Source organism: Marmota marmota, unplaced genomic scaffold, assembly GCF_001458135.2.
Source record: "Marmota marmota marmota unplaced genomic scaffold, marMar, whole genome shotgun sequence".
NCBI classification, from domain to species: domain Eukaryota; kingdom Metazoa; phylum Chordata; class Mammalia; order Rodentia; family Sciuridae; genus Marmota; species Marmota marmota.
Window position 1 is genome coordinate 575,673 of NW_025999914.1, and position 20,475 is coordinate 596,147.

Genomic DNA, 20,475 nt, shown 5'->3' on the forward strand with positions numbered 1-20,475 from the left:
TGTTCTCTAGAGGAACTTTAAGATTTTTGATAATTAGCTACAAGTAGTGACACAAATCAGTTGAATGAAATTGAAGAACACCACCCATAACTTCTTCCATTTCTCTCTTGAAGAACTGTGCAATTCCAGATGCCCAGAATCTGTTTCTTAGCTTATGTAAAAGTCACTTGCTTTTGAAAAGAAAGAATTGGGCTTTGACTAAATAGGGAAGAAGAATGAAACCAAATATGTTACATGTTAAAATAGTGATTTTTCATGTAGTTTGTTAAACTACCAGCAAGTGAAATAGTATTCACTTTGTTATAATGTGAAAATCTCTAAAGAGTACATTCATGAAAATATCAAGGTATAGAAGAGTATAAATAATATGCCATCCTTCTGTAATTGAGGAAATATTTACATAAAGAAACATGGAAAGAGACATACAAAACTAGTAAAATGGCTACCTATAAAAAGAAAGAGGGTAGAGGATAGGAAAGGTAGCAGAATACAACAGTTACTAATAGGGCATTATGTAAAAATGTGGATGTGTAACCGATGTGGTTCTGCAATCTGTATTTGGGGTAAAATTGGGAGTTCATAACCAACTTGAATCTAATGTATGAAATATGATATGTCAAGAGCTTTATAATGTTTTTCAACAACCAATAAAAAAATTAAAAAGAAAAAAAAAAGAAAGAGGGGAGCATTTTTATATTGTTTTGATTTTTGAACCGGGTAAAAAATGAATCATCTTTTTTTAAAAAAAAGTGCCTCAAATGAGGTTAAGTGGGAGGAATCTTTCCTGGATTGCCCTATAAATTAAGTAGAGGAACTGATTTTTTTTTTTTTTAGTATTTATTTTTTAGTTGTATTTGGACACAATACCTTTATTTTATTTATTTGTTTTCATGTGGTGCTGAGGGTCGAACCCAGGGCCTCACACATGCCGAGTACTCTGCCACTGAACCACAACCCCAGCCCAAGGAACTGTTTTTATTGAAACATATATGGAAGGGTTTGTTGAGATATAAAGCAAAATCTCAGTAACTTAAAAAATCCTATAAATTCCATATTCTTGAAACTTCTCTTTGGTGATATAATGCCTCTAGTGGCTTAGCAGGAAAACAAAACAAAACATTGCACTAGGAATTAGGAGACAAGTTTCAGCTCTGCTGAGCACTGTTTATATGATCTTAGACAATTACTTCCCAGAGCCTCCTTTTCCCTATCTGTCAAATAAGGGCATGTAGAAGTGCTCTGCATGGTCCCTTCCTATGATTCTATTATTCTTAAGTTACCTGTTGTGTATTTGGTCTTCTAATATAGACTACTATCACCACAAGTTTTCTGTTTCTTTGTCTCCTGGGCTTAGTATAAATCTTTATAAATAGTTAATCAACATTAAGGGAAAGAAATTTTTGTATATATGACTTTGATGGTAATCAATAGGCAATGCCAAGAAATATGGAAGTTACAAAAAGCAATCAAGAAGGATGGGGATATAGCCCAGTGGTAGCATACTTGTCTAGCATGTGATAGGCTCTGAGTTTGATTCCTAGCAATTTAAAAAAAAAAAAATCAGTATGGATGACTAAGCATACTCTTCTATCTATTCTTGTAATATGTGAAATTTCCATATAAATTATTAAATATAGAAGAAAATATAAAAACTGACAACATTCATCATGTCATAGGAAAAATGCAGAGGCCAATATTTTTAAAACAAAAATCTGAAAATGATATATCAGAATTTTAGCTAAGTTTCTTACAAATTTAAAATCATGAGCAATTGTAGTTATCACTGAACACTGGGCTGCTATAATGTGTACCTCTTATACTTTGGTTCTTTGGTTCCTGAATGAAACCAGTTATTGAAAATCTATAGGGAGAAACGTTTGTGCATTTATATCTGTGTGCCCCATGCTATAAGGTTAAAAGGCAGATTACAGATTTTAATACTATTATTTTTTAATTAATTTGTAAATATTCAGTGAATTGATTCAAATTATTTTATACTCAGACTGCATATGATTTTTGGATGAAGTAGTTTTCCTAAAGTATACCCAGAAAACTTCTTGCACAAGTATATGACACTAGATCTAAAGTATATATTATTATGAAGCCAACACAAACAGCAATATTCAGCATTGCAAAGCTGTATGTATATGTCACTGTCAACAGAGAACTTGACAGATGTGTTTAAGATATTAGTATGCTTCTTTCAGTAGAAAAACAAGGGTATGTTCACTGGCTTTCCCTTTAACTTTCTATGTTAAATGATTAAACTGTTATTGTTCTCTCAGGGACAAAATAAGAAACAGTACCCTTGCTACCTTTCTTAGTGGTCTGACTTCAGGAAATTTTGCCTTCCCTATTCCAAGAAGCTACCTCAGTTCAGTGATAGGGTGGACTTTCCGATGCTGTATGAGGTTGCAATGGTAAATGAAGTTCTTGCCACACTCTTCACATTCGTAAGGTCTCTCTCCAGTGTGAATTCTCTGATGCTTAGTGAGGACAGAACGTCGACTAAAATTCTTGCTGCACTGATTGCACTGATAAGGCTTTTCTCCAGTGTGGATTCTGAGGTGATGGAAAAGCCCAGCATTCTGGCTGAAGGCTTTACCACAGACACTGCACTGGTAGCGCTTCTCCCCAGTGTGAAGTCTCTGGTGCTGGAACAGGCCTGACCGCTGGCTAAAGGCCCTCCCGCACTCATCACATTCATAGGGTTTCTCACCTGTGTGTGTCCTCTGGTGCTCGATAAGGATAGAATTCTGGGTAAAGCTTTTTCCACATTCACCACAGATATAGGGTCTCTCTATTGAAGAGTTTACCCGTTGCCTTTCCAATTTGCCCTCGTGGTCACAGGTGTCTCTACATTCTGACACTTTAGTAACATCACTGTTAAGTTTTCCAGGTACTTCTATGAGAGATTTCATTTCTTTAGAAAGTTCTTTTGCAGAAGCTAACTCCACATTCCAGTTACCAGCCTTACCATCTGAAATAATAAATGGATTACATGAATGTTATTTTTCTAAGGACAAAAGAAAAAAAGTAACCAGGAGAGTAAGTGGAAGGGAACAAGTAATCACTTTTTCTGTTTACTTTCCCACTCTAAAACACTTATTCCTGAACCTCTGGGAGAAGATTCATGTGTTATAACTGCTTAATTATTTAATTGCTTCTAAAACCAGATAGTAAGCTTCCTGAAAGTGAGGACCATGTTTGCCTTGTTCATCACACTGTTTCCCCAGTACCTGGCATCATGCTTGGCATATAGAAGACACTGTGTAAATATGTTGGCTTGATGGACAGCCAGGAAATAAGGCAGGGTCTCTAAGGTAATGCTAATCCTCACCAATGTCTTGAACCGGGCACGCCTCTGGTAAATTACACTGCAGCTTCTTTTCCAAGATTTGGAATTGGCCACTTGATGACTCCTGGGCTGCTCCTTGAGTTGCCTTCTGTGTTACAAATATTTCCTGTTTATAAGCATGACTTGGGACCTGGTGGAAATTAAGAACAGTTGAGAATAAGATATCAGAGAGGACACTGACTTCTTCTCAGAGCTGCTCAGTAGAAAAAGAACCAAGAAATTGGTAAAGAAAAAAAAAGACAGAGAGAAGAGAGATTAAGAGCCTACAACAGACCGAGTCAGGCATAAAGAAACCTTTTTCCTCCTCACTTCTTCTTGTTGCACTAAAACCCCTTATTTGTTCCTATAGATACAAACCTCTGTTCTCCCTCTCTTCCCACCTGCTCTCCTGGTTCATCCAGCTCTCTCTCCAAATCCTCCAGCACAGCCACTGCCTCATCTCCATTCATAGGGTGGTGCTCTCTCACCCAGGCCTGCAGGTCATCAGGCAGGATTGTCAGAAACTGCTCCAGCACCAGCAGCTCCAGGATCTGCTCCTTGCTGTGCATCTCAGGCCGCAGCCACTGATGGCAGAGCTCCTGGAGTCTCTGAAGAGCTTCCCGGGGACCAGTGGTCTCCTGATAACAGAACTGCCTGAAGCGTCTACGGAAGAACTCTCTGGTATGAAGGTTACTTCTTGACAGGCCAGATTCTCGCCCACAGGCACGGTCCTTTTCTTCTTCCTTTACCTTCACTGCCAGAAGTCCTCCCTGGATCAGCTCAGTCTGAAGAGCCAAGGTTGTGGCCATTTTATTTTTTACTATTAAAAAAAAAAAAGCTGTTCTTGATAATTCCCCTTTAATCTTTTCTTCTGGAAATACTGAGTGAGATCTAAAATATAATTCAGAGAAAAAATATTAAAATGCAGAAAAACCTAGTGACAGGCAGGCACTGGGAGTATTTATATTCAAAAAGTCACTTTGGTTCATGAAGAAAGAACACTGAATGCATAAAGGTAAGAACCATGCAAACACTAAGCAGGTGAAAGGGGAAAGCTTCCCCAGTTTATTAAGGAAGGCACCATTTTTTTTAAAGAGAGAGAAAATTTTTAATATTTATTTTTTAGTTATTGGTGAACACAACACCTTTGTTTGTATTTGGTGCTGACAATCGAACCCGGGCCGCGCGCACGCCAGGCGAGCGCCCTACCACTTGAGCCACATTCCCAGTCCAGGAAGGCACCATTTTGATCATCCTTAATGAAACAGTTCAAATCAGCTTTAGTACAGTGGGGTTTTATTTGAATGGCAATATCCTAGATTCATTGTGAATTTTTAGTCAAATGAAGGTAAACAAATACTTTGGGCCCAAGTGGTCCCAGATGACACTAAGAATCAAAAAGAAAAGGGACAAAATGGAGGATGAAGGTTAAAATAAAGAAGATAAAATGAGGGCTGGGGCTGTAGCTCAGTGGCAGAGTGCTTGCACAGCATGTGTGAAGCACTTGGTTCAATACTTAGCACTGCATAAAAATAAATAAGAATAATTATTTTAAAAAAGAAGGTAAAAAGAATGAGAAGCAAAATAAATACATTTGGAGAGGAGAGGCAGAGTCCCTCTAGTCAGGTGAGGTATGGAGGAAAAAGGTCTTTCTGCCTAAACTTTTCATACATACTTATTCACTTAGCAAATATTTATTCAGAGCCAATACTATATTCCAAGTAGTGTTCTAGGCAAGAGAATACAGTTATAAGCAAAACAAAGTCCATAGTCTCATGGAATTTGCATTCTAATAACAATGATATCTGACATTTTTAGTGCTTTTAATGTACTAGTCATTCTCCTAGATGCTTTATATTAGTCCACTTAATCCTCAAAACAAATGAGTAAGGTACCATTATTACCTCTATATTGCAGATGAGAAAATTGAGACACAAAGAGTTTAAGTTACTTGTCCACCGTTTCATAGGTAGCAAGTGGTGAAAGCCACAATTCAAACCCAATAAAGGAGACTTCAGAATTCTTAGTCTCAGTCACTGTCTCTATACCACTGTCTCTATCAACTGTTGATATTATCTATATGTGGGGGAAAGGAGGAGACAAGAGCAGAAAAGAGGACCATGAGAGACAGACAATAATGAAAAATATATAAAGCAGTGAAAAACATTTTGAGAAAATGAAGGTAAATGATGTAGGGAGTAGGGGTGAAGAAAGATTGCTATTTTATATGTGGTGATCTAGGAAGGCTCTGTGGATAATAACTGAGCAGAAGTGAGGAACAAGTCATGTCTATCTGGAGAAAGATTGTACCATGCAGTAGAACACTTGAGTACAAATTCTTGGATGTGGGAACATGCTTGGATTTTTCAAGGAACAGCTATTTGAACAGTGACTGGAACAGAGAAAGCAAAAGGAAAATGGCAGGAGATAAAGCAGGGAGGAAGGAAACATCCCTCTCTGAAGTGTTCATCCATTTCAGCCTACCCTATTCCTCATCCCATCCTTATATTATGTACTATGAGTCACATCATTTACCATCAGTCATAATCTATCTTATACTGTTACTTTTCTTCACAATTATTTTTTTAATAGAGAGGAATATAAAATTCCTTCAAGTTCTACTCCCCATAAATATGTAATTTAAAAATTGGAATGTAACTTTTAGATATTTCCTGTACATTTGTAATATCTCACACACAGTTGATATAAGCCCACAGTCTTCCTATTTATCTGGAAATAAGCAGAAGGTAATGTGAGATGGTGGACACAAGCAGATCTGGTTGTGAATTTTGACTAGCCTTGGGCAAGTTAATTTTTTTGAGCCCCAATCTCATGTGTGAAATGAAATATTGTATATAAAAGGGTTTTGCACACACAGAGCATGACAAACAATAAATATGCAAATTAACCCTTTAATAAGATGACCAACAATTTTGGTACAGTGGTGCTTAATCAATAGTGGTTACCCTTAGGGCCAAGACTAAACTTTTTCTGTGGCCAAAGAAGATTGCTGGGCAAGTGGGAAACGCATGTGTACACACAAATAAAATGGCTGTTTCATCAGGTTTCCAGACACTCTGACATTCTTCAGATATATTCTTCAGATATATTCTCTAACCTTAAATCTTTACTAGAAGTGCAGGACTACCAAGGTCCAAAAGAGAGAGGATCAGATTAAATGAGAGAAGTAACCTCATGGGTTGTGACTGTAAAGGTAACACAGAAATAGCAAATAGAGTCAGCATAGCAAACATTTTAAGCAGATTCTGAGCCAAACTGCCTAGATATGAATCCTGAATACACACACCCCTTACCAGCTGTATGACCTTGAGCAAATTATTTAACCTCATTTTATTCATGAATTTAAAAAAAAAGCAGGGTGGGGGGAATCTACATAATATTAGTGCTTATTATATAAAATTATGAGAATATTTGGAAAGTGCTTAGAACAGTGCTTGACCAGCGCATAGTAAATGCTATTTAAATACTCATTAAAAAAAAAAAAAAACAGCAGACATTAAAAGCCTTTATACTATGTGAATCAGACTAATACACTATGTGAATCGGAGGCTCTGACCTATTTTTAAAAACTATTAAAATAGTAGAGAATGACAGACATCGGAAAATACATTCCTCTATATCCGAATGTATCTGGATCCTAAGCTGCAGCTGGGGACGGTTCAGAGAGGCACCAATACTAGGACAGAGGTTGAAGGGCTCCGGCATAGCCTAAGGACGTGGAGGGCAAAGACGTTGACTTCAATCAAGCAGCTCTGGAGCAACCTCTTCTGCCCCTCACTTGCATGGCTAATCTCTAGCAAGAAGCCCCCTCCACCTTCTCCCCACACCAGGTCCGGAGTCGCAGCGCCAAACCCGCTCTTCCGAGGGCCCTCAATGGTAGTCCCAATCCGAAGCTCACCGAGGCATCCGTGAGAGAAGATGCCACCCAGCCCAGATCGCACCACCTCAGAAACCTTGACAACAGCAGCCCAGAAAAAGAAAAACTACAAAGACCGGAAGTGCGTCAAGGTGGCTGGCTCTTTGTGAAACAGCTGTTCTGGCTGCGTTCCTTCTAGGAAGCTCGGAGGTTTCCACGCATCTGTGATCGCCTTGCTGAAAGCCCTCTCTTCCAACCCGCAATGTGATGACAGCTGGCATATACTGCTTTACACATGCTAATTCATTTACTGTGAATTACAACCCTGTGAATTATCCTCATCTAACAGATGGGGAAACCAAAGCACGTTCCTTCAACATTAGTTGCCAATCTCCTGCAAACCAAACCGTCCCTTTTCCCTGCCCTCCCTCATGTTATATTGAATCTATGCGTTCTCTTAAAATTCATTGCTATAAACAATTACTCCTATTATTTAATGTTTAATTTTTTCAAATGTGGTCCATTTCAGAGACCTTTAAAATTAGTTTTTATGTCCTTCAATAAGTTTTTGAGCGCTTCACTTTCTCACACAAGAGATTCCAGCCTCATTTTACACTTTCCTGCTCTAGACCAAGAATCCATGAAGCTATGACTCCTTTAAGATGGGAAACAGAAACCCAAGATCCAGGTTTGGGGCAAAAACTCATTGCTACTGGAATATATCATTGCTTGTAGGCCCTGTTTGTGGATAAGAGCTAAGGGACAAGATTGAATGTCTTTTTCTGAGGGATTTTATAGGATATTTTCTATATACAAATCCAGAGAATTTTTTTTTCATTTTAACCATTACATATTTGCTTTTCCTTTTACCCACGGTAAAAATCTTGGCCCCCACAGCCTCAATATATTCACTCAATTTTCTCTATCTTATAAACAAAGCAGTTTCAAAATTACAATAGCAGTATCACTAGCAATAATATACAAACTATGTACAGTCCCCAAAAATGTGTATTTTATTTTTTCTTGAGGTATATTCTAAGGGACTATAGTGAGAATATTGTACGTATACCTTATTTAATTATTTTCTCTGTATGGTTATATTACAAACTGGATATATATTTAGGATCATTTGTTTCTGTTTGTGTTTAATTTCAGGGTTTGCTTTTCTAAATAGACTAAAATTATGTTTCTATTTATTACCAATCTCTCTAAATAGATAATGTGAAAAAATAAATAATTCTTAAATTATGAATGGAGGATTGTAGGGGATTTTTTCTCTTTAAAGAAATGCTTTGAAACATACCTGTAGTTTCATCAATTTGGGAAATTGAGGCAGGAGGACTGCGAAGGAAGACAGTGATTTAGCAAGATCCTGTGTCAAAATAAAATAATTAATTAATTAAAAGGATCAGGGATGCAGCTCAATAGTACAACACCCCTGGATTCAACCCCTAGTACCATACCATTTTAAAATAAGAATTCCACTGTATTTTCCCACAAAGCTTTTCAATATGATGATTACTATTATTATTTAAATAAATTTGGTAAGTTAAGAGTTCTCTGAATCAGTGTGCTTAGAATTAAACCCAGGACCATTCCACCTTTGAGCTTGAGTTGTTGGAATTACAGAATATGCTTCAAAGGATTTTGTTAAGAGAAAAAGAAATCCCCTAAAATCCTCAGCTTCCTGAATAGCTGGGGTTACAGGTATGTTTGAAAGTCCTGGCAGTTTTTTTCTTGTGTCCCACTTCCTTTCCTTCTCCTTGCTTTATTCCCATCCTGGTCTCAATATCCTTTTACCTCTTATTCTTTCATTTATCTGTCCATTTATCTTATCTTTCAGCACCCACTTGAGAATTGGTACCTGTACCCCAGAACTTGAAATGTCATATCTTGTTTAGGAGTATGGAAAAAAACTGCCTACTAAATAATTATTTTCCCTTTCATCAAATAACAGACTTTTATCTAGGTATATTGACACCTAGAATAAAGATTACATTTCTCAGCTATCCTTGCAACCAAGTATGATCATGTGACTAAATTCTGACTAATTAGATACAAGAAAAAAAATCTGTTCATTCTTAGGAGTTTCCTTGAAAAAAATGCTGGCTTAGCAAGACACAGTAGCCTGTGTTTATAATCCCAGCTACTTGGGAGAGTGATGGGGAGATTCTCTTGGGCCAAAGTTTGAGGCCAGCCAGTCTAGGCAATATAGCAATCCCCCATATCAAGAAAAAAAGCTTACTTAACTAGTATAATCCTTCTTTTCTACTTTTCTACAGGCTAAAATACAGAAATGATGGCTAGAGCTTCAAAAACCACGTGAAAAGAAACTGTATGCAGAGAACAAGGACAAGGTCAGAATTGGATTCCATGGAGCAAAAGCAACTACTCTATAAACTTTGCTTTTATGCCTCTTTTACATGACAAGCACTACAAATTGTGTATTTTTCAGACCTTTGATATTAATAGTTAATTATAAGTTCTGATATACAGTTACCTACATTTTAAGTCTCTATTTAAGATTTTCTTTCCCTTTTTTAAAAAGTGTGACCCCCATCTGTGATTAAACCCAGTATCTGTTTCCTTCCCAAAGCACTGATATCTAGGAAATATAAGTTTGGAGGTAAGAGGGAAGGGAATTAAAAATAAATTATGTTTACAACGATAGTATAAATGTTGGTAGTCAGAAAAAAAAAGGAAGAGGTTTCCCCAGGAGACAAAAGGAAAGAGAGAAAGATGAAGAGAATGGAGAAAAAGTGCAGAAAAAGGGGAAGAGAAAACTCAGGCAAGATTGATATTGTACATGAACTCAAGCAAGATTGATATTGCATTAGGTGTTCACCAGACATTCAGTAATTCATAATGTTCAAAACACTATATTGAGCTGGGCATGGCAACACACGCCTGTAATCCTAGAGGCTCAGAAAGCTGAGGCAGGAGGATCACAAATTCAAAGCCAGCCTTAGCAACTTAGTGAGGCCCTAAGCAACTTATCAAGACCCTGTCTCCAAGTAAAATATATAAAAAGGGTAGGGTATGGCTCAGTGGTTAAGCACCCCTGAGTTCAATCTCCAGTACCAAACAAACAAACAAAACCCCACTATATTGTCATCAGAGTCTTTACGTGTCCATAGCTTGAGCTACCCTTGTAGGGTGTTCCATTTGTAGGGTTAAGCTCTCACTTAGAAGCCTGAGTGAAGTTCAACATCTGTCCACTTGTAAATACACTAGCTAATTTCATCAAAAGGACAGTACTATTTTTAACATTCCAATACCAGACTCAACAGAAATAACAGTGAATGTCCCTGAAATAAATCTGTTTTCCTAATACTGAAGGAGGATATCTCTCTGGTTCACTTGTGGCTTTTCCTTTCTATAGCAAGTTCTTTTAAGATAGAGTCTTCCATATCTTTTATCTGCAACCCTGGCATTTACAAGAAAAGGAAGCTTTAAACCACAATGAGCTTTATTCAGAAATCCTGTTGTCACTCTTTGTAAAAATATTGCTGACAAGGAGCTTAATTATGGTGAGGATCCCTGGAGAAGCTCATACATTACAGTTATAGTGAGGGTCTCTTTGGTGGGGGTAACTGGTGGTTGCATTGATTGCACTCAGGGTTTCTCCTGATGTTTAGTAAGGTTTGAACCTTCCCTGAAAGTCTTCCCACACTTGTTGTACTGGTAACATTTTATTAAGTTATGGTATCTCTAGGGCTGGCATAGTGGCTCAGCAGTAGAGCGCTGGCCTAGCGTGTGAGGGGCCCTGGGTTCAATCCTCAGCACCACATAAAAACAAATAAATAAATAAATGAAGGTATCCTGTCTAACTACAACTAAAAAATAAATATTAAAAAAAAATGTTATGGTATCTCTGATGCTGGGTAAGTACTATGTTGTTACCAAAGGTTTTACCACAGTTGTTGCACTCAGAGGGTTCCTCCCCAGTGTGATTTCTCTAATTTTCATAAGGACTGAGTCTTGACTAAAACTTACGCCACTGTCATTATACTGATAAGGGTTTTTTTATATATTTATACTCAGTGGGTGGTTATATGAAGGGATTTTCACACTTATTACATATATAGGATTTTTTCTTTATTCATACCAGTATGAATAGGTGCTGAGAGCTGTAGCCTGCGGCAAATAGGGAGATGTTAAAAAAGGGTTGAGTTTTGACTAAAGGCTCTGCCACATTCTATACTGTTTAGATAAGATAGATGCTACACATGAAGCTTTTCCCACATTGATCACATCCGTGTTCTTTTCATTCCTCTGAACTTCCTTGATGCCTCTTAAACCTGCCTTTGCATTCATGAAAGTCTGCAAAATGGTTGGCTTGGAAAATGTTCCTGCCTCTACAGATTCTACTGAATCTCATCCTCTGTGACTCCACTCCTTGGGCTGCTTCCTGCTTTGGAGCTCATTTTCCAGGAAATAAATCATGCAATTGTCACTTTCTTTTTAAACTTTTCATTATGAAAAATCATAAACATATGTAAAAGTAAACAGAATTAAAATGTCACCTTTATGAACTGATGAAAGATTAAACTCCCAAGATATCATTTATTTCTTTTTTAGTTACACTCCCCCAACAATCAAGAAATATCTCTTCAGTTAAGGAAGGAAAGTGCTATAAAGAAAAGATGAAATGGAAATATTCTAAGAATAGATAATCTATGTTATGCTTACTAAAGTGAGATTGAGAACAATCCTCACCACCAAAACATGAGCAAATCATCAAATTGAATTGAAAAAGTTTGTGTGTAAAAAAGGAAATACTTCAAATTGCAAATATTATAGTAGAAAGGTAAAAGTATGTTCATTCTATTGCTTGGAAAGAAAACTCTTTGTCTTAGTCTTCCCCAAAATAGTTCATTGCTTGCAGAGTCAATTTAATAATTCCTAATAAACAGAAGTCAGTATTCTTTTATGGACACAATAAAAAATACATTTTAGGAAAATTTGGCCTGAAGGAGATAAAGTAAATGTTCCATCAAGCTCATTAAAATGGAGATTATACATGAGATCACAGGAAAAAAGGGAATTGGACTGATTTCTTGGCTCTCCTATTACTTTACTGTTGTTTTCTGGAGACAGATTCTGGAAAAGTTTTGGATATAAAAATGGTCATATTTTTTGTAAATAGAATGCATGTACAGAGTGTGGAAAGGAAAGTGGGTACCTAATCTAGACTGGAATGACATGTAGGAGAAGGAACTGATTTAAAAAAAGAATATAATGTGGAAGGAGCAAGGAGAAACATCAAAGTGAAAGATTTAAAATATGACTATTAGTGATGGGTAGAAAAAAGGGGAAGAGGAAGGCGTAGAGACAAGGAGGATATTTAGGAGGTCTCTACCAAAGGAAAGGTGGTATAAAAAGTATCAGAATGATGTAATAAATTAATGACTAATGAAAAGCAAATATGCATATGTGAAAACAAAGAAAATAGAAATCTTTTGTTTTAGAGGCCTAAAATAAAGGTTGTACTTTATAAAGACAGATGTAGATGAGTCTGGGAGGGTTCTAGGGGAGAGTTTAGGCTAGAGATACTGATTAAACTGTAAAAAATGGCTTTGGTTGACAGAGCAAGTGCTCCTACCTAAACTACTTCCTCACATAGATTCCTCCTCAACTCTCTTTGTAGGGAATGGAGTTCAAGTCATGCTTATTAAGAGTCTCCAAGTGCTGGAGTTGATAATTCGATGATTTCTGTGCAGCTCCTAGAGATAAATAGAATGCATGTACAGAGTGTGGAAAGGAAACTTCCCTCCAGGGCAATTACAGTCCATCTACTTAAGATATGCTCTAGACATATTTAGAGGTCATTAGGCTTCAAAGAAAACTGCTATGAGAACACAATGAAACGTCAAACAATTACCCAGGAGATAGAACAGGGAAAGGGATCCAAGGAGCTAAGAAGAGATAAAGTAGAAAAATGGAGTGACAGAACCAACAAAGGCTAATAAGAACAAAAACTTGGCAATGTTGTCATCACTACTTTCCTACTGACCATTAAATGCTTCATTTTGCCACCACATCTTCCCTTCCCACCTGAAATCCTGGATCATCAAATTCTGTCTCTCGATCCTCCAGCAAATACACAGCCTCATCTTCATTCAACGGATGATGTTCCTGTACCCAAGACTGGAGGTCCTGGCAGAACGGATTGGAACTGCTCCACTCCATTAACCATAGCTCTAATATCTGCTCCTTGATGTGACTTTCTCATTTCAACCCCTTATAACAAAGTTCCCAGAGTTGGCTTAGAGTCTCCCTGAGTCCAAATGTCTTCTGGTAGCAGAGTTGGCTAAAGTGTTGGTGAAAGACCTTCTGGCTAGGCTGGTTGTTTTGCTACAAATCAACTTCTTGTCAAAAAAAAAATTATCTTCCAACCTTTACTACTACAGGTCCTTCTTGTTTTTCTCCATCCTGGATGATACATTCTGTATCCATTGTCACTCAGGAGAGAGATCCCTATGTTATAGTGTGAACTGATCAATATAATCAATAAGTCATAAATATAGATTATAGGTATAAGACAAAATAGAATAGATAATCAATAAGCAATAGACATAGATTAAAGACTATAGGAATAGGTAAGATAACATAGATAAGCGATAGTAAGACATAAGTTCATCAGGAATAAGCTTAAGTAATAGTAGAAAAATCATGTAACTGTAAAACATAGGATTTAAGCCATAGGATAAGTCAGTGTGTCAGTATAGTTGTAGATAAATATAAGCAAGTAGGTTAATATAGATAAGTTTGGATTAATATAGCAACTTGATCTTGTAGACTTTCAAAGGATAAAGGACATAGGGTTTATAGATATTAGTAAAATGACAGATGAAACTGTGTATGTAGGCCATAAGATAACTGTAGTTTTAAGTAGGCATCAAATAAGTTACTAGTACTAAGTGTGTAAAGCAATTGCTCTGGTAGAGACTCATTAGTCACTTGAAACAATTCTCGCCTTGCTGGGATTATGGGAATAGGGTCACTGTAGTCATTTGAGTAAACAGATGTGACTATAGAAACTCCATCTTAATTTCTTTGTTATGTCCCTGTGAAGAGAGAACTGCATGACCCATTTCTAGGAAGTAGAAACTAAAGCTGTTTTCTTATTTTTTTAAAAAAAATTGTTTTTCTGAACTTTGTACCCCACAAATTGTACCCTACTCAGGAAGCAATAGTGGTCGAGGTGAGCTACATCCTGGGTTTGAATGCCCTTGTGTGTCTACATGACTTTGAAGTAGATTCTTGCCCCATCGACCTCCACCCAAATTCAGGATGCAACTGGGTAGCACTGGGACTATGGTCAATTGAACTGCAAAGCTAATGCTTTTTTTAGCTTCTCTTTATGGCTTGCTTGCTGACTGGAAAAGTCCAGTCCTGCCTAGAGCCCACAGGTTCAACTTATTAATGTTTTAATTTCTGTGATTGGCAAGTTTACATGACGATAAGCAAATCACTGAGTTGTGATTTTTATCCTTATATTCTCCTTGGACAGACCAGGAAGCTGATGTCCTCCCGCAGAGCTTGAATCTCTAATGGGTGGGTGACAATCCCTGGCCAAGTAAATAAACCTCTCTTTTGATTTGAATTCTGACTTAGAGTGTCTTTTGAAGCGGCTTCCCATTACTTGTAATATTAGATGTTGCTTATGCCATAGCATTTTAAGAGAAGCAAAGCAGAAAGATTACTGAAGTTTTGCTAAAAGTAATGCATATGATTTGAGGATTTCACATTCCTAATAATGGAAATTTATATGACTATTAGAATAAAGAGTATTTTTTCCTACCAATGTTTCTGTGCTTATTCTACTTCAATTAAATCCTTTTAGACATGTCAGATGCATACCATAATGCATTTGATGGCCTTGCTTGGAATGCTCTTACTCAGATGTCTGCAATGGGAATTTTTCATTTCATCAAAGTATGTTACAAATTGTTTCCTTAGACAGATATATATATATCCCACTCTATATAAAACAGCTCTCCCACCACCATTCATCCTCTTCCTCTGCTAAATTTTTCTTTGTCACACTCAGCACCAGCTGACATTAAAACATAATAAAAGCAAACAAAATTTGCTTTTCATATGTTACCTCCACAAAAATATAAGTACAAAGAACTTTATGTGTTCTGTACAATGCAGTATTCCCAGTATGCCTACAACAGGGAATACACAGTAAGTCATAGTCAAGAACAACCTGTTGAAAAGAACCACAATGACTAACAAAAGCTGTTAACTGGAAAGATGGTCACAAATTTTGTTCAGGAATTGTTTCCTTTATGCAGTATGATAAATATGATTTGAGACATAAGAGAGTAAAATAAAAACATTAAATAGAACAGGTCCACAATCTTCTTGCCACATATTTTAAAACAAAATATTTTTGTAGTTGTAGATGGACACAATATCTTTAAATGAGATGGAATCAAACTAAAAAGTTTTTTTCTCAGCAAAAGAAACAACCAGTGAGGTGAATAGAGAGCCTACATAATGGGAGCAAATTTTTACCACATGCACATCAGATAGAGTACTAATCTCTAGGATATATAAAAAAAACTCAAAAAGCTTAACACCAAAAAATAAATAAATAAATAATCCAATCAGTAAATGGGCCAAGGAACTGAACAAACACTTCTCAGAAGATGCTGCCTATGTCATACCATTTTAAGAGAAGCAAATATATATATATATATAAAGTTCAACATCTCTAGCAATTAGAGAAATGCAAATCAAAACTACTCTAAGATATCATCTCACTCCAGTAAGAATGGCAGCTATTAAGAATACAAACAATAAGTGTTGGCAAGGATGTGGGGAGAAAGGCACACTGATACATTGCTAGTGGGACTGCAAATTGGTGCGAACAATATGGAAAGCAGTTTGGAGATTCTTTGAACCACCATTTGATCCAACTACCTCACTCCTCGGTTTATACCCAAAGGACTTAAAAACAATATACTACATGGATGCAGCCACATCAATGTTTATAGCAGCACAATTCACAATAGCTAAAATGTAGAACCAACCTAGTTGCTCTTCAATAGATGAATGGATAAAGAAACTGTGACATATATACACAATAGAATATTACTCAGCATTAAAAGAGAATAAAATCATTGCATTTGCAGGTAAACAGATGGAGTTAGAGAATATTTTGGTAAGTGAAGTAAGCCAATCCCCAAAAACCAAATGCCAAATGTTTTTTCTGATATGAAGATTCTGATTCATAATGGGGATGGGGGGTAGGGAAGAATGAAGTAACTTTTGATTGTGCAGAGGAAAGTGAGGGGAGGGGAGTGGGTATGGGGGTAGGAAAGATAGTAGAATCAATCAGACATTATTACCCTATGTACACATATGATTACATGACTGGTGTAATTCTACAATATGTACAATCAAAAGAATGAGAAGTTATACTACATCTATGTATGATATGTGAAAATGCATTCTACTGTCATGTATAACTAATTAGAACAAAATTTTAAAAAAGAGTTCATGTCTTTTAGGGTTACATCTTGACTTATTAGCAGATAAAGTTTATATGATATCTGGAATCTCCACTGATACAATCCAGAGAGTGATTGAAGATTGTGGTAAAGGTAACCTTGAGTTGGTACTTTTTAAATATGGGCAACAGGCACATGGTTTTTCCTTAAATTAACATTTCTACTTTTATATTTGCTTGGAAATATTAGCAATATTAGTTTTAATAAGAAGTCCCTGTGTATCCTTTATTCAGTTTACAAAATAAAACACTCTAGATAAAACTGTATTGGGAGGTCTCTTCTCCACCCCATTGTTCTCCCTCCACAGAAGTAACAACTATCCAGATTTTGTGGTGGTGGTGGTGGTGGTGGTGCTTGGTGTGTGTGTATAGAATTTAAAATGTCCATAAATCTAGCATGCATATATATTTACATAAACCTTTACTACTTTTTTTACTTAATACTTTGTTAGGCATCTTTCCATTACAATTGCTGATAGTAGGCCCGCCCTGGCCCCTGGGGACTCAACCCCCAGTTCTTTGTTATGCATGTCAATGTGGCCAGCTCACAAGGCCATGATGCAGGCTTGAGGTTCCCTGTTTATCTGCCTCGCACATATGTGTCTCTCGGGAACATCTTGACCTGTTCGAGCCTCCTGATAGGGGACGGTGACGTGATGGTAACCCAAGGACGCAGTTATTACTCTCCCCTCCTCACTTTTGAGTAATTTCCCGCAGCTGTTAAAAAGATATATAAGGGGAACAAATTTGGCAATAAAGCGCGCACACGCTCCCTCCTGGATGAAGAACCTTGGTGTCCTGTGTATTTTTAACCCCGCCGTCCCTCGCCGGACTCGGCTCCGTTAGCCGGACGCGGCAACAATAACAGAAATACCTGAGATAATCAACTTAAAATGAAAAAAAGTTCATTTTGGCTCATTGTTTTAGAGATTTCAGTCTATGACCAATTATCCCCATTACTTTGGACCTGTAGCTAAGTGTATGTACATCACAGTGGGGATCTCATCACTGAGCAAGCTGCTTGTGTATTGTGACTGGGAAGCAAAAGAGAGAATAGAAGGAGTCAGGACTTCAATATTCCCTTCAAATACATGACCCAAATGACCTAACTTCCTTCTGTTAAATCCCATTTCCTTAAGATTCTACCATTTCCCAGGAATGCTATGGGCTGAAGACTAAGTCTTCAACACAAGGCCTTAGCGGGTACATTTCAGATAGAAACTACAGTACTTTACATGTGAGATTTGGCAATGCTGATAGACTTGTCTCTAAATCATTTATTTTCACTGTTGTATACCATTTCAGGTTATAGATATACTCCAATTTATTTACCATTCTGCTATTGATGATAATTATGTTGTTTACTATTTTCTACCATTACAAGAAATGCTGTATTGACCATCCTTGTTCCTCTTCCCCTTTGCAAATGTGTGAGAGTTTCTCTAGTGAATTTAGCTTTTCTTTATGATATTTACCCAGGAATGGAATAGCAAATATAATGAAGTGTGTTGATCTTCCAATCATATTGGATGTTGTGAGTATTTAACTATTTGTGACTACCCAAAATATTTTGAGCATACATATAGCTCTTACTTTCTCCATTTTTAACTTCTACATCTTCAAGGTAGATGCCAGAAAAACTCACTTTGCAATCTCCCTTGCAATTAATATGCAAGCGAATCCCTGTACACAAGGCTTCCAAAATGCCTACATGATAAGTTATAGCTTCTACTTTAATGGGCCTCTTACTGTATCCTTTGCCAAACTCAGTGTTATAGAAATAGGAAGCACAAATTCTCCAGTGGTTCCTTCAAAGTCATGATTAATGGGGCCAATCCTGCTTCCACCTGGACATGTATTTTTGATTCCTGAACATGTATTCCTCCTATTGGAGGTACAGAACCATTTAGAAAATCTGGTTCATGAAATCCTGCAGAATATAATATCACCTCTGAGATGGTGCCTTCAGCAAGCTATTCCAACTCTCAGCCAGACTATGTCTCTAGTCTCCGAGTTGGTGTGACATTTTCAATATTTTTTGCAGGAATTTACAAATCTAAGTTGAAAACTATGCCTCTGTAGTACTTATCAAAGTACTACTGTGGGGAACTTTTACTCCAAACATAGAAGTTGGGGCCAATGTCACTCAGAATTGTTTACAGAGAAATTCAATGTGCTGCCCACTGGGCTGTAGGGTGAAACCTGCCTGAGTCCTACAGTTGACCTACTCAACAAACATATATAAACCATCTGCTAGCGATATATCTGAGAAGTTTCCAATAAATAAAAAACTGTGTTTACTTGTAACAAATGGACATCCAAAATGTAAGAGAATAACATGTTTAAATAGGAGCCCAAGAGAAGTTGGGTGTTTATTTCTATTACGGAGTTTGTTAGGAAAGTTAGTGATGAGGGCTTTGAAAATGAATATGTTATGTCAGAGAAAGATTTTAAGCAAATTTCTTCATGCTGGTGTTTTTTTTTACTAGATTTAAATATTTATTTTATTATTCAAAAAATAATCTGAGTAATAATGGACTGGATTTTAAGGGATCTATAATTTAACCTTGCTTTCTTTTATTTTTTTAAAATTTTTTATTTGTTCTTTTTAGTTATACATAACAATAGAATTTATTCTGACATAATATACATACATGGAGTATAACTTCCCATTCTTCTGGATGAACATGATACGGAGTTACACTGGTCATGTATTCATATGTAAACATAGGAAACTAATGTTCAATTCATTCTACTGTTTTTCCTATTACCATTCCCCTCTTTTCCTTTTATTCCCCTCTTTGCCTAATCCACTGAACTTCTATTCTCACATCTTGCCTTATTGTGAATTAGCATCTGCATATTAGAGAGAAGATTTGGACTTTGGCTTGGGGTTTGGCTTATTTTCACTTAGCATGATATTCTCTGGCTCCATCCATTTACCTTCAAATGCCATAATTTCATTCTTCTTTAAGGCTGAGTAATATTCCATTGTGTCCATGTACCACATTTTCTTTATTCATTCATCTGTTGAAGGGCAAATAGTTTGGTTCCATAGCTTGGCTATTGTAAATTGAATGACTATAAATATTGATGTGGCTGCATCATTATAGTATCCTGATGTTAGGTCCTTTGGGTATATACCAAGGAGTGGGATAAGTGAGTCAAATGGTGATTTCATTCCAAGTTTTCTAAGGAATCTCCATTCTGCTTTCCAGAGTGGTTGTACCAATTTGCATTCCCACTAGCAATGTATCAATGTGCCATCCTCACCATCATATATTGTTACTTGTATTCTTGATAATTGCCATTCTGCCTGGAGTGAGATGGAATCTCAGTGTAGTTTTGATTTGCATTTCTCTAATTGCTAGATATGTTGTGCATATTTTCATATATTTGTTGACCATTCATATTTCATCTTCTGTGAAATGCATGTTCAGTTACTTTGCCTATTTATTGATTGGGTTATTATTATTATTATTATTAAGCTTTTTGAGTTATTTATATATCCTGGACATTAATGCTCTATCTGAGGTGCATGTGGCAAAGATTTTATCCTATTTTGTAAGCTATCTTTTCATGTTATTGATTCTTTCCTTTGCTGTGAAGAAGCTTTTTTTTTTTTTATTGGTTGTTCAAAACATTACAAAGCTCATGACATATCATCTTTCATACATTTGATTCAAGTGGGTTATGAACTCCCATTTTTGCCCCAAATACAAGTTGCAGAATCAC

General features: G+C 36.6%; 1 protein-coding gene across 1 annotated transcript; it reads right to left on the reverse strand.

Moving 5' to 3' along the window:
* Positions 1 to 906: 906 nt before the first annotated feature.
* On the reverse strand, positions 907 to 7,342 carry Zscan23 (zinc finger and SCAN domain containing 23). Its single transcript, XM_015507166.2, has 4 exons — positions 7,257 to 7,342; positions 3,739 to 4,228; positions 3,341 to 3,488; positions 907 to 2,980 (listed from the first exon to the last, which is right to left on the reverse strand). The coding sequence occupies exons 1-4, from the start codon at positions 7,262 to 7,264 to the stop codon at positions 2,367 to 2,369; spliced, it is 1,260 nt and encodes a 419-aa protein (XP_015362652.2). The 5' UTR covers positions 7,265 to 7,342; the 3' UTR covers positions 907 to 2,366.
* Positions 7,343 to 20,475: the final 13,133 nt, after the last annotated feature.

What these genes read in the sequence shown, in the direction of transcription:
- Zscan23 (XM_015507166.2), bottom strand. An exon ending in TGGATGAACCAGGAGAGCAG is followed by an intron (nt 3,489 to 3,738) that starts GTGGGAAGAGAG and finishes AATTTCCACCAG; the next exon opens with GTCCCAAGTCATGCTTATAA. An exon ending in GTGCCCGGTTCAAGACATTG is followed by an intron (nt 2,981 to 3,340) that starts GTGAGGATTAGC and finishes TTATTATTTCAG; the next exon opens with ATGGTAAGGCTGGTAACTGG.